Source organism: Vipera berus, assembly GCF_964194415.1.
Source record: "Vipera berus genome assembly, chromosome: 3".
Classification (NCBI taxonomy): Eukaryota; Metazoa; Chordata; class Lepidosauria; order Squamata; family Viperidae; genus Vipera; species Vipera berus.
The window spans coordinates 142,771,709-142,798,336 of NC_138204.1; the positions used below are offsets into that span (position 1 = coordinate 142,771,709).

The 26,628-nt window shown below is 42.0% G+C and overlaps 1 protein-coding gene across 1 annotated transcript in view; it reads right to left on the reverse strand.

Annotated features, from left to right (window-relative positions):
• The window catches only part of WRNIP1 (WRN helicase interacting protein 1), a 36,302-nt gene that overhangs the window by 5,772 nt on the left and 3,902 nt on the right, over positions 1–26,628 (reverse strand). The window contains exons 2-3 of the mRNA XM_081325933.1: positions 19,675–19,866; positions 18,167–18,411 (exon numbers count right to left, since the gene is read on the reverse strand). Of these exons, the coding sequence (XP_081182059.1) occupies positions 18,167–18,411; positions 19,675–19,866 (437 nt within the window). The remainder of the gene's footprint in view (positions 1–18,166; positions 18,412–19,674; positions 19,867–26,628) is intronic.

Here is a 26,628-nt window from a genome sequence, read left to right on the forward strand (position 1 = left end):
GCAAAGAACAGTTGCTGGAATTGGGTATGTCTGGTTTAATGAATAGAAGGGCCAGGGGTGACATGATAGCAGTGTTCCAGTATCTCAGGAGTTGCCACAAAGAAGGGGGAGTCAAGCTATTTTCCAAAGCACCTGAAGGCAGGACAAGAAGCAACGGATGGAAACTCATCAAGGAGAGAAGCAACCTAGAACTAAGGAGAAATTTCCTGACAGTTAGAACAATTAATCAGTGGAACAACTTGCTTCCAGAAGTTGTGAATACTCCAACACTGGAAGTTTTAAGAAGAGACTGGACAACCATTTTTCTGAAATTGTATAGGGCAGACATGTCAAGCACAAGGCCCGGGGGCCGGATCCGGCCCGCAAAGTGGTTTCATGTGGCCCACAAAGCCATCCTGGAAACAGTGAGGGAACGGCCCCCACTGCCTTGGCCCTGGCCCAGAGACCCTCCTCCTGCCAGACACCCTCAGATCTGTCCCACCCCTGCCCAGGCCCCCATAGGCACCCTTGATGTGAACGATTTAGAGCTGGCCACACCCACCCAGTAGGCCATACGCACTCCAGCTGCGTCCACCCAGTAGGCCACGCCCACCCTGGCCATACCCACCCAGCCCCCTGAGGCAACCACAATGCTGATGCGGCCCTCAATGAAATTGAGTTTGACACCCCTGGGTTAGGGTTAGGGTTCTGGTTCTATTCTGTTCTGTTCTGTTCTGTTCCATTCCATTCTTTACATTGGGACACAGAGAGCAAAACAGACTACGGTTTTATCCTCATGAAGTTATTCCAAATTATCACAGAGGCTTTACAAAGAATATGTCATCTGTCTCCTTGGTTTTGACATCAGAATGTTAAAAATATATAATGTGGTCATGTTAAACATTCTTCTGAGTCCTTTTTTGTCATTTGATAACAAATAGAAGATAAAGTGATAGCAAGCTTTAAATTTTTTTTAATTTTAATTTTAATTCCATTTATATCCCGCCCTTGTCCGAAGACTCAGGGCGGCTTACAAGCTTACATGTCACATTCAAACCAGGTTAGGGACTCATTCCAAACCCATACTAAAAATTGAAACCTGAACCACATTTTGCCCTGAATTGAAACAGAACTTACACCATTAACTGCTTTATTTATTCTGCTAAATAGGAACAAAGACCAAAAGCGAAATGACTAAATATCAGGCTGTAGTTATAACAGAATACCTTGGTTTACCTTTCTTTCCCTGCGTGCCGACAAATAAATGCCCAGTAAGGAGGTCTACCTGTTTGAACACTTTTAGAAAGAGCTGAAACATCAGTGTAAATTATGCCACCTAATAATCATGTTCTCTTAAGTTTATTTTAAAATTACTAATCATTCAAAAACAAAATTGACCATCAAGGATTTTTTCTTAAAAAAATATCATCCTAAAATTTTCAAAGGCAGCAAATTAAATTAATAAGGTTTGTGAAGGATTACATGGTTGTAATGTACATGGTTGGATTGGGATCTGAAGTTGAAGGACATTATACTCTGTCAGGACCAGAACATTTATTGGTCACTGTGAGGCTAATGGGCACTACTGACCTCTGAAGGAAGAACTGATTAAGAAGGGCCATGCCAGTTGCCTTCTGGATTCCTTGTATTTTGAGTGGGCACTTGGGAGTTTCCCAACAATTTGCTGGGCTGCTGGAGTGCCAAGTAGCTCTCTAGAATATAAAAGCAATGAATAAAGAGATACTGACAGAAGCAACAGAGTCCTGCCAAACAGTCTCTCTCTCTGAATGCTGATCCAGGAATATTTCTTGATTAACTGAGGAGCTAAGGTGAAGCAACAGAAGAGATACTTAGAGCAATACTGGTGAAAGACTAGCGGAGCATATGAACAAACACAAGAGTCCTTCTTCAGGTGACATTTTGGCGGTAAAGGAGGCAATTTCAATATCTTTCCATCTTTACTGTGTTTGTAGACTGCCATCTGGTGGCCTTGTTTAAGATTTCTGCTCTTTTTTCAATAAGGAGGAGTCACAAGAGCTCTCCTGGCTGCTATGAACTTTTTGCTAGGTGGGTTGCAGACGAAGCCACTGATATTCAGAGCAGCACCAAATCTAATCCCGTGACAGGGGTAGTACCATCTTTAGTGCTGGTATTGCAAATGAACCCAACATTGTCAGAAGATCTGCAATTCAGTTGTGGAAGAATGCAACTAGAATTGTTGGTTGGGATGTAGCGCACGCACACACGTGTGCGCGCGCGCACACACACACACATATTCCAGTTTGATGTAATGGTTCTGGTGCTGGAATACAAACCCAGAACCTCTGAGTTCTAGACATGGAAGCCATCTGGATGATTTTCCGTCAGTCCGTTTCTCTCAAACCACCCTCCCCTCCGCAACAGAGTTGTTGTGGGGAAAATAGGAGGAGGAGAAGAAATTATCTACTGTATACCACCTTGAGTTGCACAATTATAAAGGCAGGACACAAATCATATAAAATTAGCTGTTTAAAACTGATATTCTTGTTCTTGCTTCTGTTTTTGCCCCTTCTTTTCTGCCCACTTTTTATTTTCACACCCTCTGGAAGTCCCCTTAGGAGCAGAGATTTACCTCATCCCATAGTACTTTACCAGAACAAAATCCCAACTCTATACATAAATAATCATTTGCATGGACAAGCAGTCTATTTATTTATTTAATTTATAAAATTTATTGGCCGCCCATCTTACCACAGGGTAACTCTATTCTTTTTTTTTTTATTAAAGAGTTTTACAAAAACAAAATTTTACAATATATCCCCAAATCCCTCCCACCCCAAACCCACCCACTTCCCCCCCACTTCCCAGAGCTAAATACAGGATTATAGTTACAATAATCATATTCTAAATAAAAATTATGCATAATATACAATTAACCAAATTCATAATGTGCTTTAACTCCCCTTTAACATAACTACAAACAAAGTACCAATAACAATATCCCACTAAAATCTACTCATAAGCTAAATGGAACTTTTTAGTCCCATATTTGTTCTGAATATAATCTATCCATCTCCTCCAAACTGAAATATATCTTTCCTGTGAATGATCTTTCAAATAAGCAGAAATCTTAGACATTTCTGCCAGATTCGAAACTTTAAACACCCATTCTTCTATAATGGGCAAACTATCCTTCTTCCAATATTGTCCCAGTAACCGTGCTGCTGTTATCATATTCAACATCAAATTAGTTTCTTTAACATCACAATCTACAACAATACCCAATAAAAATAATTGCGGAGAAAACTTTATCTTTCTCTTAAAAATCTTTTGAATGTTCCACCAAATTTTGATCCAAAAAGCTTTTATGTTTCTACAAGTCCACCACATGTGAAAATAGGTAGCTTCTGAACTACCACATCTCCAACATTTAGACTGTAAATTAGGATACATGTTGGACAACTTCTTGGGATCCAGATGCCATCTAAAAAACATTTTATAAAAATTTTCTCTTACCGTATATACTTGAGTATAAGCCGACTCGAGTATAAGCCGAGACCCCCAATTTCACCCCCAAAAACTGGAAAAAGTTATTGACTCGAGTATAAGCCGATCCGCCGTTCTGCAAGCCTCTGCCGCCAGCAGAGGCTCGATCCGCCATTTTGCAAGCCTGAATACACAGGAATACCCTGTGTGGCCGCGGCTCTCGGGGAAGCCCTGGCTGTCCGCTTCCTCGCTCCACGCTGCCATTCGGGGCCCGCGCGTTCCCCGGGCAAATTGCGGCGCCCAGCAGGCGAGGAAACACGCCCGCTCCAGTCGTCCCCCCTTCCCTCAGGAGATGCGAAGCAAGTGACCGCCCGGAGCTTACCGAGGACTTGCGCGCGGCCGAGGCTTCGGTGCTTCAAGGATCGCGCGCACCTCTCCCAAGCCGCCGCCGTCCGGAGACCTGCCGAAGTTTGGGGAGGTTTGGGGAGGTGCGCGCGCACCTCCCCAAACCTCGGCAGGTCTCCGTTCCTCCTGCCGACCTTTGGGGAGGTTTCGGCGCCTCCCCAAACCTCCCCAAACCTCGGCAGGTCTCCGTTCCTCCTGCCGAACTTTGGGGAGGTTTCGGCGCCTCCCCAAACCTCCCCAAACCTCGGCAGGTCTCCGTTCCTCCTGCCGACCTTTGGGGAGGTTTGGGCGCCGCCCCAAACCTCGGCAGGTCTCCGTTCCTCCGCGCAGACCTGCCGACCTTTGGGGAGGTTTGGGCGCCTCCCCAAACCTCCCCAAACCTTGGCAGGTCTCCGTTCCTCCTGCCGACCTTTGGGGAGGTTTGGGCGCCTCCCCAAACCTCCCCAAACCTCGGCAGGTCTCCGTTCCTCCTGCCGACCTTTGGGGAGGTTTGGGCGCCTCCCCAAACCTCGGCAGGTCTCCGTTCCTCCTGCCGACCTTTGGGGAGGTTTGGGCGCCTCCCCAAACCTCGGCAGGTCTCCGTTCCTCCGCACAGACCTGCCGACCTTTGGGGAGGTTTGGGCGCCTCCCCAAACCTCCCCAAACCTCGGCAGGTCTCCGTTCCTCCTGCCGACCTTTGGGGAGGTTTGGGCGCCTCCCCAAACCTCGGCAGGTCTCCGTTCCTCCGCGCAGACCTGCCGACCTTTGGGGAGGTTTGGGCGCCTCCCCAAACCTCCCCAAACCTCGGCAGGTCTCCGTTCCTCCTGCCGAACTTTGGGGAGGTTTGGGCGCCTCCCCAAACCTCCCCAAACCTCGGCAGGTCTCCGTTCCTCCTGCCGACCTTTGGGGAGGTTTGGGCGCCTCCCCAAACCTCGGCAGGTCTCCGTTCCTCCGCGCAGACCTGCCGACCTTTGGGGAGGTTTGGGCGCCTCCCCAAACCTCCCCAAACCTTGGCAGGTCTCCGTTCCTCCTGCCGACCTTTGGGGAGGTTTGGGCGCCTCCCCAAACCTCCCCAAACCTCGGCAGGTCTCCGTTCCTCCTGCCGACCTTTGGGGAGGTTTGGGCGCCTCCCCAAACCTCCCCAAACCTCGGCAGGTCTCCGTTCCTCCTGCCGACCTTTGGGGAGGTTTGGGCGCCTCCCCAAACCTCGGCAGGTCTCCGTTCCTCCGCGCAGACCTGCCGACCTTTGGGGAGGTTTGGGCGCCTCCCCAAACCTCCCCAAACCTCGGCAGGTCTCCGTTCCTCCTGCCGACCTTTGGGGAGGTTTGGGCGCCTCCCCAAACCTCGGCAGGTCTCCGTTCCTCCGCGCAGACCTGCCGACCTTTGGGGAGGTTTGGGCGCCTCCCCAAACCTTGGCAGGTCTCCGTTCCTCCTGCCGACCTTTGGGGAGGTTTGGGCGCCTCCCCAAACCTCCCCAAACCTCGGCAGGTCTCCGTTCCTCCTGCCGACCTTTGGGGAGGTTTGGGCGCCTCCCCAAACCTCCCCAAACCTCGGCAGGTCTCCGTTCCTCCTGCCGACCTTTGGGGAGGTTTGGGCGCCTCCCCAAACCTCGGCAGGTCTCCGTTCCTCCGCGCAGACCTGCCGACCTTTGGGGAGGTTTGGGCGCCTCCCCAAACCTCCCCAAACCTCGGCAGGTCTCCGTTCCTCCTGCCGACCTTTGGGGAGGTTTGGGGAGGCGCCCAAACCTCCCCAAACGTCGGCAGGAGGAACGGAGACCTGCCGAGGTTTGGGGAGGTTTGGGGTGGCGCCCAAACCTCCCCAAACGTCGGCAGGTCTGCGCGGAGGAACGGAGACCTGCCGAGGTTTGGGGAGGTTTGGGGAGGCGCCCAAACCTCCCCAAAGGTCGGCAGGAGGAACGGAGACCTGCCGAGGTTTGGGGAGGTTTGGGGAGGCGCCCAAACCTCCCCAAACGTCGGCAGGTCTGCGCGGAGGAACGGAGACCTGCCGAGGTTTGGGGAGGCGCCCAAACCTCCCCAAACGTCGGCAGGAGGAACGGAGACCTGCCGAGGTTTGGGGAGGCGCCCAAACCTCCCCAAACGTCGGCAGGTCTGCGCGGAGGAACGGAGACCTGCCGAAGTTTGGGGAGGCGCCCAAACCTCCCCAAAGGTCGGCAGGAGGAACGGAGACCTGCCGAGGTTTGGGGAGGCGCCCAAACCTCCCCAAACGTCGGCAGGTCTGCGCGGAGGAACGGAGACCTGCCGAGGTTTGGGGAGGCACCCAAACCTCCCCAAACGTCGGCAGGTCTCCGTTCCTCCGCGCCCTGCCTGCCTGCTTCTTTCCGCTGCGGAAAGAAGCAGGCAGGCAAGGCGCGGAGGTCCGGAGACCTGCCGACGTTTGGGGAGGTTTGGGGATTTGCGCGCGCACCTCCCCAAACCTCCCCAAACTTCGGCAGGTCTCCGGATGGCGGTGGCTTGGGAGAGGTGCACGCGATCCCGGAAGCACCAAAGCCTCGGCCGCGCACAAGTCCTCGGTAAGTTTTTTTTGTTGACTGGAGTATAAGCCGAAGTGGAATTTTTCAGCCCAAAAAGTGGGCTGAAAAATTCGGCTTATACTCAAGTATATACGGTAAGTTTTGAGCCTGAGTAAATTTAACATTTCTGACCCAAATTATCTCCCAGGTGTCCAACGAAATTGGTTCCTGAATATTTTGTGCCCACTTTATCATACAGTCTTTAACCAATTCCGTTTCCGAATCCAATTCAATTAAAGCATTATATATCCTCTTTATATGTGCACAATTTAAATCTCTAATTTGTTTTACTAAATTTTGATCTGTAATTGTGATGCCAACCTTTTCATCTAACTTCCACCTAGCTTTCAATTGGGTATATTGAAACCAAGAGTAACTTATATTTTCTTGTCTTAACTCCTCTAATGATTTAAGTTGCCAATCATTCCCTTGCAATCTAAGTAATTCCTTGTAGGAAACCATATCCATACTCACTCCCATAGATACGCCCTCTATCGCATGTCCAGGAATTCCCCAAATCGGTATTTTATAATTTAACTTATAATAATACTTTTTCCAGACACGCAATAAAGCACTTCTAAGAATGTGGGATTTAAAAGCCCTGTCCACCTTCTTATCATAAAGCAAATATGCATGCCATCCATATACCAAATCCCATCCCTCAAGATGAAGTATTCTCTTGTTGGTTAAATTAAGCCAATCACTAATCCAGGTCAAGGCAACCGCATCATAGTACAATTTCAAATTCGGCGCCTTGAGTCCCCCTCTTTCCCTGGCATCTTGTAAAATCTTAAATTTAACTCTTGGTTTTTTCCCCGCCCAGATAAATTTGTTAATACCCTTCTGCCATTGATCAAGGTTGGCATCCTTTTTCAATATAGGTATCATTTGAAACAAAAAGAGAAACTTTGGTAGAACATTCATTTTAACAACTGCAATTCTTCCCAGTAATGATAATTGTAATTTTTTCCAATTATTTAAATCCCTTTGTACCTTCAACCATAGTGTTTCATAATTATTCTTATACAATTTTACATTTGAGGCCGCAATATATACTCCTAAATATTTAACCTTCTTCACTATTTCAAAACCTGTTAATTTAGATAACATATCCCTTTCACTCATAGATAAGTTCTTGGATAATATCTTAGTCTTATTACTATTCACCTTAAACCCAGAAACCTTACCATACTGAGTTATAATTTCCATCAAGTCTATAACCGACTGTAACGGTTGGGATACTGTCACAACCAAGTCATCAGCAAAAGCTCTCAGTCTATAATCATTCTGTTTTATTTTGATTCCCTTTATCATAGAGGACTCTCGAATTTTAATTAATAAAATCTCTAGTGTTAGAACAAACAATAATGGTGATAGGGGGCAACCCTGTCTTGTACCTTTTTCAATTTTGAAAGTCTCTGTTAATCCCCCATTAACTATAATTTGTGCAGTTTGTTGTTGATATATAGCTTTAATAGCATGTAGAAAACCTTCTCCAAAATTCATCTCCTCAACAACTCTTAATAAAAATTGCCAATTCAATTGGTCAAAGGCTTTCTCTGCATCCAAAAATATCAATGCTGCAGAGACTTGGTTGTTCTTATCCAAATATTCAAGCAAGTTAACAATTTGTCTTACATTATATTTCATATACCTCCCAGATATAAATCCCGATTGATCACTATGAATCATTTGTTTCAAAACTTGCATTAATCTATTAGCCAATACTTTAGCAAAAATCTTATAATCTGTATTTAAAAGCGATATAGGTCTATAATTTTTAGGTTGAGTAAGGTCTTGATCCTCCTTTGGAATCAACAATACAAAAGCTGTCCTCCATGATGGAGGAACTACACCTCCAGTCTGAATTTCATTAAACAAAGTCTTTAAGGGTTCAATCATTTCAGGCAACAACTTTTTATAGTAAATTGCTGTTAATCCATCTGTTCCCGGAGCCTTGCCCAATTTCAACTGTTTAATAACTAAAGAAGTTTCTTCTGATGTAATTGGGCAGTTCATCTCAAGTTGTTCTTGTGAAAGTCTTGGAAAATGAGCTCCCTGTAAATACTTGTCTATATCTAAAGCTTGTATATTTTCTTTAGAATATAATTTCGAGTAAAAATCTAAAAAACTCCTCTTAATCAAATTTTGTTGGTAGACTTCTTTTCCTTTATATTCTATTTTGTCTATAGTACGTGATTTCTGTTTTTTCCTTAATTGATAAGCCAACCATCTACCAGGCTTATTGGCATTACAAAAAGTATTGTGTTTAGCATAACGCAAATTAGTTGCTACTTGATCAGCCAATAGCATATTAAATTGTTCTTTCAATAAATGTATTGAGATCTTTAAATTATTATCCAATGGATTCAAAATGAGCTTTTTCTCCTTAATTTTAATCTCTTCCTCAGTATCTAAACGTTTTTGCACTTGCTTACGCCTATAGGCATTATTCATATAAATAAAAACCCCTCTCATATAGGCTTTACTAGCATCCCAAACCATTTCCATCGAGGTACCTTTATGCATATTTGTAACAAAAAATTCTTTCATATGTTCTCTACATTTCTGCAAGAACAAGTCATTTGTAAATAAATTCTCATTCAGCCTCCAGGATCTCCTACTAGCGTCTTCAGCAAAGAACTCCAACCAAACAGGACTATGGTCAGACATTGTCCTAGGAAAAATCTTAACGTTCTTAACCGAAGAGGAAAGATCAGTAGTAATCAAAAAGAAGTCAATCCTGGAGAAAGATTTATGTCTATCCGAAAAAAAGTAAAATCTCTGTCTCTCATATTCCTTTCCCGCCATACATCTCTTAATTCCAGATCTTCCTTCAAATCAAAAAAAGCTTTAGGCAATTTTGAATTAAAAAAGTTTTTAGAAGATCCCTTCTTATCTTCAGATGGCACCAAAACCCCATTCCAGTCCCCCATCATAATAACAGATTTGTAATCCAGTTCAATTAGTCTCTGATGTAAAAATTTAAATTTTTTTTGCTGTTGTTGATTTGGAGCATATAATCCAATAAGAAGAACTTTCTTTCCTTGTAGTGTTAATTCAATACTAACATATCTCCCTTGTTTATCCGATTCAATCAATCTTGCCGAAAAGTCTTTTCTTAAGTAAATAACCACTCCAGCCTTCTTGTCCGAAGCAAAAGATGCAAAATGTGTTCCCAATCGGGAATTAATCAAATATTTTTGATCTTTTAATGCAATATGTGTCTCTTGTAAGCAAACAATGTCATTTTTATGTTGTTTCAGATAAAAAAAAACTTTCTTTCTTTTCTGTGGTGAATTTAACCCATTAACATTCCATGTCAGGAACTTCACCATCTCTAGTGACCATGAGCCTTTGGAACATGGCCTGAAGATCAGCTGTTGCTCTCTTAGGACGTGCTCCTCCCACAGGCTCTGAGATGGCCGCATCTTGCGTAGCTGGACCAGTTACAGGCTTTTGTTTTTGCTCTTTTTCCATACGCTTATATGCAGCTCTTGTCATGATTCTTTATTTCTTGTTGCAAAACTTGCGTTGACTGCATCACAACTTGCTGAATGTCTGTCAGTGTAAATGCAGGAGGTGGGGGAGAGGGTGGTTGTACTGTAGGTTTCATTGAAGTCTGCCCTGCAGCTTGTGGTATAGGTGAGGAAATAACAGTCTTAGAGAGCGGGGCCCTCCCCCACGTCTCGCAGCCATCTCTTAGGTTTCGATTTCCTCTTTCACCCAGCAGAATCAAAGTTCAGGGGGGGAAAAAAAGGAAGAAAAGGAAAAAAAAAATAACAATTCTCCCAAAGTACTTAACCTTCAATAGGAAGAAAAGAGAACAGGCTTTCAAACACACAAAATCCGATACTGGATAAAGTCAGCTGCAAATTGTATCTCTTGCTTTGTAGCAAAATATAACAATTTTCAAACACAGTCACTTCACACAGGAGAGAAACATTCCAGCGCCATTTTTACTCCATTTCAAACTTGAAACTTGAAGAAGATAATGAAACTGAGTTAAAGTTGAAATCCAATTTGAAAATACAGATCTTCCTGCTTTGCTCTGCCTGCTTTCCAAAGGAACAAAATACTCACAATCCCCTCTAAGCAGCAGGTGCAGTTGTCGCGTCTTGTTCCACTCCTTTTGGAGCGAAGACGTCCTGAGAGCGGAGAAAGCCTGGGCTCCGAGGGGGCTCACCCTGTTATCCCCCAAACTACGTGGGAGAATCACAGGGGAACTCTACCTCTACCCAGGCAGGCTCGCCACTCCCTCTTCTCCCGAGGAAGAAGCTCCAGCGCCGCGGAGCAGCTGATTTTCGCTGCCTCCGGGCGTTTTGACACTTCCCAGGATCGGGCGGCTTCAGAACGCCGCCATTCGGCGCGGAAGCGCTACAGGAACCCGGGTAACTCTATTCTTAAGTTCATTCTTAAATTCTACTTATGGGTAGTCCTCACTTACTAACCACTGTTTACTGACTGTTTGAAATTATAATGGTGCTGAAAAAGTAACTTTACAGCCAATCCTTGCACTTATGAATGCTGGACTGTCCTGGCGGTCCTCAACCAGCCAGCATTTATGACCATCACAGTATACCACTGGAGAAACTGGCAGTAAAATTGCAAGTGTCAGCCACTTGGTGTCTCATTAATGTTCAGCATCCATGGGTGATTTGCTTAATGACCATGGTGGAAGTGAAGTCGTAAGCCAATTGTGATCATGTCATGTTTCATTTGCGAACCATGTTGCTTAGTGATGGAATTTCTAATCCCAATTGTATTTGTTAGTCAAGGACTACCTGTATTCAGTTCTTTATAAAATGCCCACTTCTGAGGTGGCTTATCACACAAGTAGTATAATGATAAAATAGCAGGAATATTCTAGGGCTGTGAAGAGCTTTGAATTCAAAGGCAGAAAAAGGGCTCTGGAGGAAATGGAAGCCCTCATACAGTTTGTAACTCCTTAAAATAGCTGCTACTTTTTCTGGGATCACTCAGCAGCCACTACAACCTGCCATACATTAAGACAGAACAGCCTTCAATAAAGTTGTCAAGTCTATATACTATAGTGTTACTTTATGTTGCATGATGTCACAACAGTTTGCTAGACAATTGTCTGAATGACAATGATTTGAATGATTTTTTTTCCTTTTTGAGTAGATATCTGTTTGTTAGTTCAGTTCTGTTTTAGCTTTATTCTTCATTTTAGTATTTTTCCTTCACATCTGTGTGTCAATTTGGCATATATAGTTCTTTACTTCTACAGATACAAGTAGTTATCTTCCTAGTGAATACAACATAAAAGAACAACTAAATATTAAAGTCTAGATTTGACTTTAATCACATCAGATGCAGATTTGGGGGAACACCTGCATATGTGAACGCTCTATGTTAATCTCTTTCTCCATAGGATTAAGGCCAACAAGTCCACAGCTTTATCTGCAACCTGCTCTTATTTACCACATACAGAGGAGTATCTTCCACCAAATGTATTGTGGGGAGCAAGTTGATAAAGATTAGAAAACCTGCTCCAGCAGGATTGTTCCTCTCCCAAAATAAAACAGGAACTCTATGCTCTATGGCAGAGGTCTTCAAAATTCTGCCTGGCTGAGGAATTCTGGGAGTTGAAGTCCACAAGTCATAAAAGGGCCGAGCTTGAAGACCCCTGCTCTATGGGAAGGATCAGAGATCCCTTGATGTGTATATATCTCAAGGAAAGCATATATATACATATGTATGCATAATTTTTAAAAAAATGTTATTTGTAAGCTGCCTAATTTAGAACATTTGTGTTTCATCTTCATATTTTCAAAGGTACTTGTGTTTATAAAGATATTTGTATTTCTATACTCAAATACAAATATTTATATTAAATACATACTAGATGTCATCTGGCAATGCACAATATTTGCCAGAAGATAACTATATTGTCTCATAAGAAGAACCAGTTCCCCACAGGTTTGACTGATCCTGCAGAATAGCCAAAACACCTAGTATAACTTCACATATCTTTTCTCCTATGCCAGGTAAAGACAATTATATCACTACTGAGATTTCTGTGTCTGACAGAAGAATATGCTAAATTATCAATAACTAAGAGAAGGCCAATTCACTTTTCTCATCCCTTTCAACATACAGAATAGCCTTATTAAATCATGGCTGGCCAGGGAATATTATGTAATAGCTGCTTCTTATTTTACTTTCAACCCAGATATGTTTATGGTTTTTACTGACCAACAAGCTTAGTGAAGCAGCTCTCTTATGCAGTATCTTCCCACGTGATTTAGGAAAAATTATAGCAACTCCCATGGTATTAAACACAAAAGCACTGTGTTGGGCTGAATTCTCCTACTTGCTTCATATCGCTTCTGCAGATTATTAGGCTGCAGCCAATTCGCTATCTCATAGATGCCACTAAGTTTGTAAATAAGGCAAAGCTGACTAAAAGGTTATTTTTAAAAGCAAAGTGAGCCGAGCAAGCACAGATCAGGTCACAGTGCTTGTCTGAAATTAAAGCCCAAGTTTTAAAAAGTTAAAAACAAGAAATGAGTCAGTTAAAAATCTGATCTTAAAGGTTCTTGCAAAAACAATAACAATAAACAAATAAAACCAAAAGAGATCTCCATCTTTTTGGTCTGAACTCAAAATGCACATGCAACCATAAAACAGTTGCAGCTATTATTCATTGGCAAAATTATTTTTCAAGCTTTTATACTGATGTTCTGCATTTTGCACTGAGTTGCTTTCTATGACCTGAACAGATGATTTTATGGTTCTTGAGTTTGAAATGATGAATGATGATAAACAGTGCTTTTTTTGTAAAAGAAAAAGGTGCCAGAACTCACACATGTCATACAACCCGCCTTGCCTATCCTACAAGGTTCCATCCAAAAAAGGTGCCGGAACTCCGTTCTGAGCGTTCTATGACAAAAAAAGCCCTGATGATAAAGCTTCATATTTGTGTTAGGTTTGTTGAGATAGTCCTTTGAGTTTTAAATCTTTCAAAATAATTGTTGAAGGGAAAGAATTGTTAAAGAAATAACTGTGGGAAACTGGGACAAAACTTTCATAGAGTTAGGGAGAAGACAGAAGACATTCTTGGCAGGACATGTCCTCAGTACTTTAATGTTTTTATTGATGTTACAGTGTATTGAGATATTTTACTAGATTTTTTTGTAGCAGTGTGATTTTATTATTGTCTGGATGTACATTATAAACAGCCATAGCTCTTTCTACCTATGTGAAGTAACAATTGCAAGGCATTAATCTAATCTAGCTCCCAATTTATGTTGAGATTTTCCTCACTCTCAGCTTTCACTTGGACAATATTTTTGCCAGTCTCCAAAATTAAACACAGGACATCTTGAACTCCCAAGTCTTGATGTTTGTATCCTGTAACCAATGATAACTAGAGACAAAAATATACAGAGACGGAGAGGACACCCTAGGACCTACCACTGCCTGACCTGCCAGTGGAATGTCAACGAAAGGATTAAAAAAAAACAGCTAATGCACCAGTTAATGGATGCATTATCTGGCACATTAATAATATTTGCCTAAATAAATAAAATTTTCAATGACTAAACATGTCAATGAATGCCACAGAAGTAATCAGTGTTTATGCCTATCTTCACAAATTGATGAGCAATACAAATAACTATCTTTAGTCTGTAGTACAATCTATATAGGGATGCGGTGGCTCAGTGGGTGAGGACGCTGAGTTTGTCGATCAGATGGTCGGCAGTTTGGCAGGTCGAATCCCGACTGCCGCGTAGCAGAGTGAGCGCGTTACTCGTCCCAGCTTCTGCCAACCTAGCAGTTCGAAAGCACGTAAAAAAAAAATGCAAGTAGAAGGGACCACTACAGTGGGAAGGTAACAGCGTTCCGTGCGCCTTTGGCGTCTAGTCATGCCAGCCACATGACCACGGAGACGTCCTCGGACAAGCGCTGGCTCTTCGGCTAGTCAGAAACGACTAGCACGCATGTGCGGGGGAACCTTTACCTTTACCTTTACCTTACAATCTATATAGATTGATTCTATTCAATAATTTATTTCCATCCCAATGTTTGGGATTATGTGTAGTAGAATTTGCTTCTGTTTGGTTTTTTGAGCAAAGGATAGGCAATGAATATACTAAATACTACTGAGCAATTTTGATTGCTATTAAATGTGGTCCATCTGACTCGCTATCTGCCTATCTTATGCACCACAACTCTGAGTGGCTAACAAAATCATAATAAAACCCATCTGAGTAGTAAAAATTAATACACAAAAAACCAAAACATGAATGCCAGTGCCCCAAGCCACACTTCCCAACTGATTCACGATTGTAATTGCTGGGATCCCATCTCACCTTATTCCAACGCCTGAGAGAACAGCCAGCTTTTTAAGGTCTTCTGGAAGGCTAGGCAAGTGGAGGCTTGCCAGATCCCAGTGCATCAGCAACCAAGTTTAAACCACAATAAAATTAACATTTAGAAAAATATGAAAACTGCTTGAAGACCATTTCATGTATTTACAAGAGCCAAGAAAATACACTGTGAAACTTGCAAAAAATGATTTGGCAATAATTGCAGCCAATATTATGTACCTTACAGTAACGTACAGTTACTACAAATGAGGACTCCTTTGGATACAATGGCATGGCAGCCAACTTTCCATAACTTCATTCCAGCGTGATGCTTGAAGGCCAAGCATTAGTTCAAAAAGTCCTTCCATGTAAACCTTATCAGCTAAACACATAATCTATTAGGATATTTTCCTATAATTGGGCTTACACGATAGACTTTTAAATACTACAGAATTGTACAATGAAGTCACAGCAAAGTGGCTCTAATCTTTGCTTTATCATACATACCAAGCGTACCCAACCCATAGCCTATGGGCCACATGCAACCCTGGACAGCTAGTAACGTGGCCCTACAAGTTTGTAAACTTTTAACATTATGTAATTTAATATTATAAGGCTATATATTTTATATACAGCCCAAGACAATTCCTCTTCACTCAATGCTGAATAACAGAGTTGGAAGGGGTCTTGGAGGCCTTCTAGCCCAACCCTATGCGATTTTAGACAAATGGTTGTCCAATCTCTTCTTAAAAACCTCCAGTGTTTTAACACTGCAGCCCAGGCAAGCGAAAAGGTGATATAGACACTACTTTTCAAGGCTTCCTCTTTTTTTACCATTTTCTTTTACTGATTATACAGTATAACCTTGAGTAAGATTCTTAACCTTTCCATGCTTCAGTTGATTCATGTTTATCCCACTGGTGGAGCTGGGCTGACCTATATGTACATAGCAATAGCAGTAGGACTTATTATATACCGCTTCACAGTGCTTTACAGCCCTCTCTAAGCGGTTTACAGTGTCAGCATATAGCTCCCAACAATCTGGGTCCTCATTTTACCGATCTTGGAAGGATGGAAGGCTGAGTCAACCTTGAGTCAGTGAGAATCGAACTGCTGGCAGTCGGCAAAGTTAGCCTGCAATACGTTCTAACCCTTGCGCCCCCACATGGGACATAAAGCATCAGCCTGAAGTACCACACGGCAGCAACAAGCTCACTAAAATCTCTTTCTTTCGAGAAATGAGATGGGGAAAATGTGTACCTTCTAACTGAACTTTCATTGGGAGACTGCCGTAAGCCATTAAAAAGGGTCACCAATGCTAAATCCTGAAGCCTTGCTTGGCATGACCAACTTAAATTATATTTTATTTAGCATACACACATGCACAAAATGGATAGTGAAACACAAAACCCTGAACAGGAGGAGGAAAAAAATAGTTTCTACTATCTACATTCCATTCAAGAAACAAAAGCCTCCCCAACTCAGCCAAAGAGTCGCTGTAAACACAGCTGTGACATTATATAAAGCCTGACAAGCAATGTTACTTCTTCTCCGCCCCATAACCTACTGTTTATATCTTGCTGCAACGTGAAAATCCTACAAATGCAATATCCTAAATAAGGAGGCAAGATTCCACTGTTCCCCTAAATCACGCAGTCTAGTTAGAAGCATAACATTTTCTTAACTATTGGAGGAAAAACTGAATAAAAGGCAATGGGTTTCCCCCCCCCCTAAAAGGCTTCATTATCTGACTTAATTAAATCAATATTAACAATACCTAACATACTGACTACTGTTGAAGAGAATGGTACTGACTTTTAAAATATTTATTAGCTAATCAAATTATAAAATACAGAAGTACAAAGAAAAATGAAAATAATGGGAAAATAGGGGAGGAAAAGGGGAAGTGGAAAAAAAAGGTGTAAAGCAAAGGGGAAAAGAAAAATAAAAGCACTGAGTCCCGGCTCCTTTTGATGGAGTAGAACAGGGGTGTCAAACTCAATTTCATTGAGGGCCGCATCAGCATTGCGGTTGCCCTCAGGGGGCGGTTGGGTTTGGCCAGGGTGGGCGTGGCCTACTGGGTGGGTGTGGCTAGAGTGCGTATGGCCTACTGGGTGGGCGTGGCCAGCTCTACATCGTTGGCATCAAGGGTGCCTATGGGGGCCTGGGCAGGAGTGGGACAGATCTGAGGGTCTCTGGCAGAAGGAGGGTCTCTGGGCCAGGGCCAAGGCAGTGGAGGCCATTGCGGGGGCCATTTCCTCACTGTTTCCAGGATGGCTTTGTGGGCCACATGAAACCACTTTGCGGGCCGGATTCGGCCCCCGGGGCCTTGTGTTTGACATGTCTGGAGTAGAATAAGGTAGCAACATAAAACTTCAACTTTTTACTTTTATATAATCATCAAACACAAAATGGTTTCCAAGCAGAAACAAAGTTAGTTGTGTTCTTTTCTTTAATTGACAATGGTACTGACCAAGAGAAAATTACTAGTGTTTAAGCTCCAAAAAGTGAACAGGGATTTATTTATTTTATTTATTAAATTTTTATGCCTCCCAACACCCCTTCAAGGTGATGCTGGATGGCTTTCAGGTTATAAAACAAGGAAAATAATTAACTGAAGCAGAATTAGCTGCAGCAGTGAGACCTAAATATAAATATGCTCTATGAACTGAAATTCACATTTAAATCTAGGAATAGATATTTGAGACCCAAGTGTAGTTTCTTGCGCTCCCGACCCTGCTTCACTAGGCAAAATAAATACGCTCTTACACTAAGGAAGTTGTAGTATATAATTTATTAAATGTAGTTGTTTTCTAAGTCTATGCCTCCGGTCTGATGTAGCAGTTATCTTAACATTTTGACTTCTGAACGTTTGAAATAATATATGATGAAAGCAAAAATTTCGCAGGAGGGAGGCTTCATATTCTTACCTGAAAACAACTTCGAACTGCTTTTATATGTTTACTTGAATTGTTTGATGGCATTTGGGGATCAGCAATGTGTCTTTATGGGAAATAGTAATTTTTCTTTTACTGCTCACTTTTAAGAAAACACCCAGGATATAAAGGTAATTCTGATCAACAGAGTCAAAACAAATCAGGGACGGCTGAACTGGCCAGCATTTTGGACTATTGTGATAAACTTGCAATGAGCAAAAACTGCTGCACAAAAATTAGATTAGAAACCCAAAGGCAATACACACAGTTGCTGTCAAATGTAAAATGGCCAGTGGCCAAAGCAGTCGTTACAGAATTAGGCTCATATTTTTTTTAAAAAACTTTGGCTGCACACGGCTATTTTCTGTTACTTGTGTTCAACACAACCCCTTTCCTTTGCTATTAAAAGAGTTTGGTTTTTGCATTCTTCCTCCTCCCCACTCCATAAGTTCTTCCTGCCTTCTGCTTTGGCAATCTGTCACTGGATTCCTTGGGAGGTGTAGGTTAACATACAGCAGTCTACAAAGCATACTTACTCAGAGCCTTTGCTGTTGTTGGCATTCAGAGAGCTGGTGGGTTCCTCATCTTGGCTCAGAACCTGGATCCCTAAGGACTTGACGGCTCGCATCAGGATAGTTTCCATTGCTTCAACTGAGAGTTTCTCAAGAACAATAACGCGGCACCGACTTAGCAGAGCTGAATTGACCTGGAAGGAAGGATTCTCTGTTGTCGCCCCAATCAGGGTTACGGTTCCACACTCAACGTGAGGAAGAAAAGTGTCCTGGACATGGGAAGGAAACGAACAATTGGCCCCAGTCAATGACAACTGCAGACATCCCATGTGAGTATATTGACAGCTCACCTGCTTAAGAAAGGTAACAGCTTTGTTAATAGTTGGTGCTGCAGACAATCACCTCTACCCTCATTTACCACAATGAGCTAAAAATTAAAAAGTTTGTGGGGAAAGCATGTTTAAGTCTCAGAACTTTAGCTTTTGTTCATGCACATCTAATAAAGTGGTTTAAATTCATTGTAACTGGGCTCATTTCTATGATGCCACAGGAACCTTGATCATGCAGGATACTGAAAACAGTATGTTTTTGTAACATAGGTTTTCATTGTTTTGGAGAAATAAAGGGGTCTGTGATGGTAACTCTTAAAACAGTTTTTCCAAAAGGATTATTCAAAGATTGTAAAGCACCAGGTACATTTTGATGTTATATAACACAATGAATGTTGGGAAAATTTACCATAGCCTAATTTCATTGCAATCCACTCCCTATTTAATATTATTATTTAATATAATACAAGGTAATTATTTAATATAATTTTTGATATGTATACACCTCCAGTCTCCAAATCTCCCTATGTGGTCACTTGGTGACATAATCAACCAATACATCTCCAAAACGTTCTGGCATTCTATTTTAGAATGTTGTTCAGTTGTGAAACTAAAATTGTAAGTTACATTATAAGCCAAAAAGTACAACTGTAAAGATGACTGTAATGCTCTGACTGTCCCTTCGTAACCTTGCTTGACTAGAAAAGAAGCTTTTGCTTTTTTTCCTATTGGGATAGGGCGGTATATCAAAAATGGAAGTGGTTGCCAAATTCCCAATCCCAAACTTGCTTTTTAAATAGACTGTAATATTAAATCTGAATATGGCAATCAGCATCGATATGGTAATCAAGTATCAGTATTGATTTTTAATGGATTTCTAATCTCACGTCGTCTTAAAATGCATGTAAACATGTATTATGCCAGCATGATATAACAGATCAAGTGTAGGGACTTGAACTGGGTAGACCTTGGCACAAAGCTCTGCTTACTAAGTGACCTTGGGCCAGGCACTCTCTCACACCTCGTTGGGCTTCAGAAGGCAAATACAGAAAAATTGGGCAATAAATCTCTAAATAGATTTCCAGAGCCCCTTCAGGAAAGGTGTATCACAATTGTCAGAGTTAAACCATTGCTCATTCTCACATGCAGAATGACTTCACTGCAATATACTAGTTTTCTGACTGCATATAGAAAAAATAATACCTGTTGGGACTTATTGAAACGGTGTATCTCGTCTATAAATAGAATAGTCTTCCTCTTGCAGAGTCTCTTTTCATTTTGGGCTTGGAAAATTACATCTCGGACATCACTGGTTTTGGCACTTGTGGCCGACAGTGTCACAAACCGTGTTCCATTCTTCTTACTGCTATTGGCTATGATCCGTGCCAAGGTTGTCTGAAACGAAGAAAACAGGCAAGCATGCTGATTTTGTTCTGTTTGGTTTTGGGTTAGTGTGATGTTTTATTCTAGTCACTGAACAGAATTCTGAAGAATATAAAGTAAGTGGATAGTTTGTTTCAAATAAAATACAAACATTATTTTAACTATATTACAAGGTAATCAAAGCCGGATGAGTTTTATAGATAGTATAACAATTTTTTGCCATTTTCAGAATTGCCTAAATTCTTGGCGAATCCAGTTTTACAAAGACCATTATTCTAAAAAAAACCTTTGCCTTTTTGTTCTTCAGCAGCGTCTCATTTTTCTTTAGCAGTGTTTTATGATTAGACCATTAAATAATACAGTATCAGTTCAGTGGATGAAAAGAGAAAGGGAAAAACAATACAATCTGCAACTAGATTTTTTTCCTTAGGACAAAAATACATTTTGTATCCTAAATGACAAAATTAAGTTTTTTAGTTCAAATAAGACACATATCCAGCTGTTTCTGTCCAGGTTTTTAATAGTTTTTTATTTATTTATTTATTAAATTTATATACCGCCCTTTCCCGAAGGACTCAGGGCGGTTTACAGGGTATTTAAAATCCAAACAGTACAAAATACAAAAGTTAAAAAACAATTAAAAAAGATTAAATTATCCCTTAAAATAAAAACCCCAGTTAAAAATTGCTAATTCTGTATGATAGGGACGTGGTGGCTCAGTGGGTTAGGACGCTGAGCTTGTCGATCAAATGGTCGGCAGTTTGGCGGGTCAAATACCGAGTGCCGCGTAACAGAGTGAGCGCCTGTTACTCGTCCCAGCTTCTGCCAACCTAGCAGTTCAAAAGCACGTAAAAATGTAAGTAGAAAAATAGGGACCACTACGGTGGGAAGGTAACAGCATTCCATGCGCCTTTGGCGTCTAGTCATGCCGGCCACATGACCACGGAGACGTCCTCAGACAAGCGCTGGCTCTTCGGCTTTGAAATGGAGATGAGCACTGGCCCCTAGAGTCGGAAACGACTAGCACGCATGTGCGGGGGAACCTTTACCATTACTTTAATTCTGTATGGTACATAATGTTTCCGGAACCAAAGTTGGGTACATTTATACCCCTATTATAAAACATAAGCCAATCCTAGTGCACATGAGCTTACATGTACAGTGCATCCTACTAAAGGGCTTATTCTGAGGAATCTGTGTATATTATTGCAAGTCTTAATTAAAGTAACAGGTGTAAGACCTGATTTTTAAAAAGAGAGGTGTTTTTTTAAAAAAGACACATAAATAGATTGTAACAGAGGAGCTGTAACAGTATTATATAACGGCTAGCATTCTCAATTCCACTATGATAAAATTTCACGTGCAAGGAAAAATATTTGCAATTTAGTTTTCTATAATCATAGATAGGGGAATGTGTAATACAAACGCTGTACAGGGCATCAACTAAGTCCACAGATGGCACGCAGAGCCGTCTCTGTAGGCACGCGTGCCATCGTCCCAGTCCTAGGTCTTCAGATGGGTTTTATAAAACCTTTTCGCTTTAGGCCTCCGCCGCTGTGTGCAAAAAAAAAAGGTTCAATCAATCAATTTCAACTTCTCGCAAAGTTGGAATTGATTGATTGAACTTTTTACTGCCACCCAGTATGCTGTTACCACCGAAGCCACGCCTACCCAATGGGTTATGCCCACCCAATGGGCCATGCCCACCCAATGGGTCACGCCCACCCGGCACCCAACGATAGATAAGTGGGTTTTGGGTTGCAGTTTGGGCACTCGATCTCTAAAAGGTTTGCCATCACTGATCTAAGTGAAGCAACACTTTTATTCCCAGCCTCCCTGACAAACCATGATACCAATGGATCTGATTACTTGGAAAATATTTTGAAAAGGAGTAGGTCCTATCATTCTTTCTCCCTTGGCACATCATTAAAAATTCAAATGTTTCCTGGAAGTCGCAAAGCAGGAATAAAGTCTTTGCTCTAATATGATAGCCAGTGCTAATTAAATCTAATAAAAGGGTATTCCAGCACCGAGTCCAAGAGAAGCTTTCTCCACTATGATACATTCCAGATGTGGTCTTCTATATCCATAATCCTGGAGCCAACATCTGTTTCTCTTGCTATAATGTGCACACCATTTAGACCTCAACTGTTGCTGCTGGCAATGTGCTCAGAAAGCAAACCACGATCCATCCAACATTCCCAGGAAAAGCCATTCTGTAAAATAGAGGTGAACCGAACCGAGGGCTGCCATGCTAAATTAAGGGTGTTAAGCACAACACTCTAGACCTGCATTGCTGTGCATCCTGTTCTATCAGCAGCAGGTAACCATTTCCAAAACAACAGTCAAGAGCATTATAGCTTGCCTTTTTTAAAACTACTAAAAGCACATCGCATATATTAACAGTATAACAGAGTTGAAAAGGACCTTGGACGTCTTCTAGTTCAGCTCCCTGCTCAAGCAGGAGAGCCTATATTCATTTTGGACAAATGGCTGTCCAATCTCTTCTTAAAAACCTCCAGTGATAGATTACCCACAACTTCTGGACCAAGGCATCTCACTGATTTAATTGTTCTCACTGACAGGAAATTCCTTCTTAATTCTAAGTTGGATCTCTCTTTCTTAAAACTTCCATCCACTATTTCTCTTGCCCTCAGGTGCTTTGGAGAATAGGTTGACACTCTGAGACAACCCCTTGAATATTGGAAGACAGCTATCATGTCACTCCTACTCCTTCTCTTTATTAGACTAGACTAGACTAGATGAAATGAGACGAGAAGAGAACAGAATAACGGAGTTGGAAGGGACCTTGGAGGTCTTCTAGTCCAACCCCCTGCTCAGGCAGGAAACCCTATACCAGTGATGGCGAACCTTTTAAAGACCGAGTGCCCCAAAACCCAGACATTCGTGTAGCAGCAGGTGGGATGGGGGGGGGGGCTTTTTTCCCTTTAGATTTCAGTTCAGTCAGAGACTTAAAGGACATAAATCGGGCACTTCAAATTGTATCTAGGGATAAACTGATAACTCCTAAAATGGAGGAAGAGTGATGGTCTCATCTTTTACAGCCCATCATACTTCTAATTGTTCTATTTGGGATCAACTGTAGCTTTATCAGGTTGTTGTAGAACAGCTCCAAATACATGGTGTGACAGTAATCTAAGGGGTGACAAAGGCAGGGGTTATTTTGGCAGGTGGTTTATTAGCAAAGTTGGAAAAATGTCCATCAAGCCACAGATATCGTCTGGGAACCAGTCAATGCACCTTCAAAGGCAATGCAACTCCATCCAAAACCTGATATTATGGTATCTTTGCGTAAGATACAACAGCATGTGCATAATCTGGGTCATTTTACCTTAACAATAAAAATGGGTTTTGTGAGCAATACACTGAGTACCACTTCATTCTAATTTGAACTTCTTGGCTAGAAATTATAGGTTTTAATCTAAGACAAATTTTAACTGAACACAGCTTTTACTGGCTACTTCGTAGCTTATAACAGTTGTTCTGCTGTAGAAGCTCTCATCCGAAAGAACCTCTAACCCTTGTTACATCATTCTCTATCATCCTTCCTCAATAAATCAAGCACTGATCATAGTCCCTTACTTTGAATTCTAGAATAAATCACACAAATAATCCCAGGATCTTGCAAGTACATAAACTGCACTAAGTTATAATCTAAGGGGAAAACAGTAAAAAAAAGTCTGTGCAATCCTTCAGCAAACAAAACAAAATGGCGCACAGCAGATTTTCCAATTCTGTATTTTAAAACCCAACCTTGCCAATGGTGGCTACAGCATAATCATTTTCCTATATACTATGTGAAAAAAAGTAGTTCCTGCCTAGCATTGGCATTATAATACAAAGCCATTGATTTAGCCTCAGCAATGCCAATACAGCCTTCTCATCTCTCTTTGTCTGTGGCAGGCATGGGAGAAGGGCTAAATAAAAAGGGCACAAAATTCAATCAAAATTCAACTGCCAAGCAAAATAAAATAAAATAAATATGTTTTATACAAACACACACACACACACACAGAGGCAGAACCTGAAGTGCTTTTGCCTTCTCATGATGAGGTTTAGAATAAAACACAAGGTAAGCTATGTGGTAAAAATAAGCTCGCTGAAACATAACCCCAGTTGCAAAGACAGCATGTTACTTTGAAGTTCACACATTCCCATCATTTACTGCTTTCATTAATGCAATCTAAGATTGCACTTATAAAACCAAGGGTAGATGCTGTGTCATCTTCAAGTCAGTTTCTATGTAATGTGCCAGACATTCACTTAATTATCCTTTTTCCATCTCTAGATAAAAACAAGGTTAGCTATCTGCAAATACAGGGGTTTTGATGTGCCAGCTCCCAAGCTGCTCTGTGCTTGGGTTACACAGTAGATGTCTCTCTCAGCTAAAACTGAGTACTCCATGGCAGACAAACAAAAATCTAAATCTTGCACATTAAAGGGTCATAAATCAAAGGGCGACTTAACTCAGGTTGCAACTTACGTTTAAGCAGCTGGACCATTCGCAGCCATGGAAACTTTTATTTCTTTTTAATCAGCAGTCCAGACTGATGCCCATTTAGCAGTCCAGACTGATGATCCCTATTGTGTGAAGTCAGACACATTCATCTTCAGGGGTTTATAAATTCTTTTCGAGTTTCTGCTGAATTCAGATAGACGGGTCTTTTAGCCCACATTGCTCCCTTGAAACCTACATGGCAGACATTCAGAACAGGAGCTTCTTGACTCACAGCCATTTTCTTAGTGACCATTCAAAGTCACAACAGCACTGAACCAAGTAACTTATGACCATTTTTCACACTTATGACCGTTGCAGCATCCGCATGGTTACACAATCAGAATTTGGCGACTGGCATGTAGTTATCATGGCTGCGGTGTCCTGGGATCATGTGATCAACTTTTGCGACCTTCTGTCAAGCAAAGTCCACGGAGAAGCCAGATTTACTAAACAATTACAGCGGTTCACTTAACAATTGGGGCAAGGATGGTTGTAATGGACAAAACTCACTTGACAACTCTATTGCATAGCAACGGAAATTTTGTGCTCGATTGTGGATGTAAGTCAAGTTGCATGGATCTGAGTGGATAGGGAGATTGTGGGGTATCCAAGCTGTAATACCTCTCATTTTAGTGCTATCATATCTGAACTGCAGACATTTAAACTACCTCTACAACAGCAGCCCCCAGCCTTTGGGGCACCAGGGACAGGTTCTGTGCAGAGAGTATTTTTCCATGCGCTGGGGGGGAGCATGGTTTTGCGTGAGCCTGCATCCCACATGTGTGCAGATAGGACTCATTTGTGTGGCCTGTTTTGTGGCGTGCTGCCTGGGGGGGGGTTGGGGACCCCTACTCTAGATCACAATCAAGTGTTAGTTTTTTAATGAATCTGGTTGCTGCATGTTGTGGTCAACCAGATATTTGCAGGCCACTTATGGTAGACCAACCTTATACAAAATTGTTAGCTGTGTATCATGGTATGAAAATCCCAAGAATGCAATTCTGGGAATTTTCCCACTTCATCAGTGAATGATTTATGAAAGCTCTGCTAGTGCGAAAATGATATTAAACAATAGAATGGTTTATTCTTATGTCATTATATTTTTAAAACACCTAGTTATTTAAACTGTGATACCATGAAGTTATAACAAAACAGAGAGAAGTGTAAGAGCATCATTTTTTTTTCATTTGGGGGAATGTAACCTCATCTATTCAGAAGAAAATAAATCTGTCTTCCCCTCAGGAGGATAATTGTTATCCAAATTGGAAATCCTTATGTATTATTCCGTGATATCCACAATTCTGCTCACTGCATTGCTAGCCAAAATGAAGCTCAATGACACAACATATAGATCAGTGACGGAGTGCCCAAACTGCAACCCAAAACCCACTTATGTATCATCGTGTGCCAGGTGGGCATGGCCCACTGGGTGGGTGTGGCCCATTGGATGGGTGTGGCCCACTTGGTGGGCGTGGCTGCAATGGTAACGGCAGACTGGGTTCGACTAAAAAGTTCAATCAATCAATTCCAACTTTGTGAGATCTTTTTTTTCCGTGAGAAGTTGAAATTGATTGATCGATGGAACTTTTTTTTTTGCACACAGCGGCGAAGGGCTAAAGCGAAAAGGTTTTATAAAACCCAGCTGAAGGCCTAGGAGTGGGGTGACGGCGTGCGTGCCCACAGAGAGGGCTCTGCGTGCCACCTGTGGCACGCGTGCCATAGGTTCACCACCATGGATATAGATTATAGGTAGATGCCAAACTGCTTTCTTTAGTATTTACAGTGGATTCCAAAGGTATTCAGACCCCCTTCACTTCTGTCCGTTATGTTATGCTGCAGCCTGATTCTACAGTTGTTGAAATTCATTTTTTTTCTCATTAATCTACACTCGGTACCCCATAACGACAAAGTGAAAACAGACTTTTAGAAATGTCTGTAAATTTATTAAAAAGAAAAACAAAAACAAAATATCAAGATTGGCGTAAGTATTCAGACTCAGTGAAGCATTTTTGTTGAAGCATCTTTGGCAGCAATTATAGCCTTGAGTCTATGATGCAACAAGCTTTTGCCCACCTGGATTGGGGGATTTTCTGCCATCGTTTTCTTTCCATTGTTGTCACGTTGGAAAGTGAACCTTCGGCCCAGTCTGAGGTCCTGAGCGCTATGGAACAAGTTTTCATTGAGGATATCCCTGTTCATTCCTCCCTTCAGCTTTCCTTCAACCCTGACCAGTCGCCCAGTCCCTGCTGCTGAAA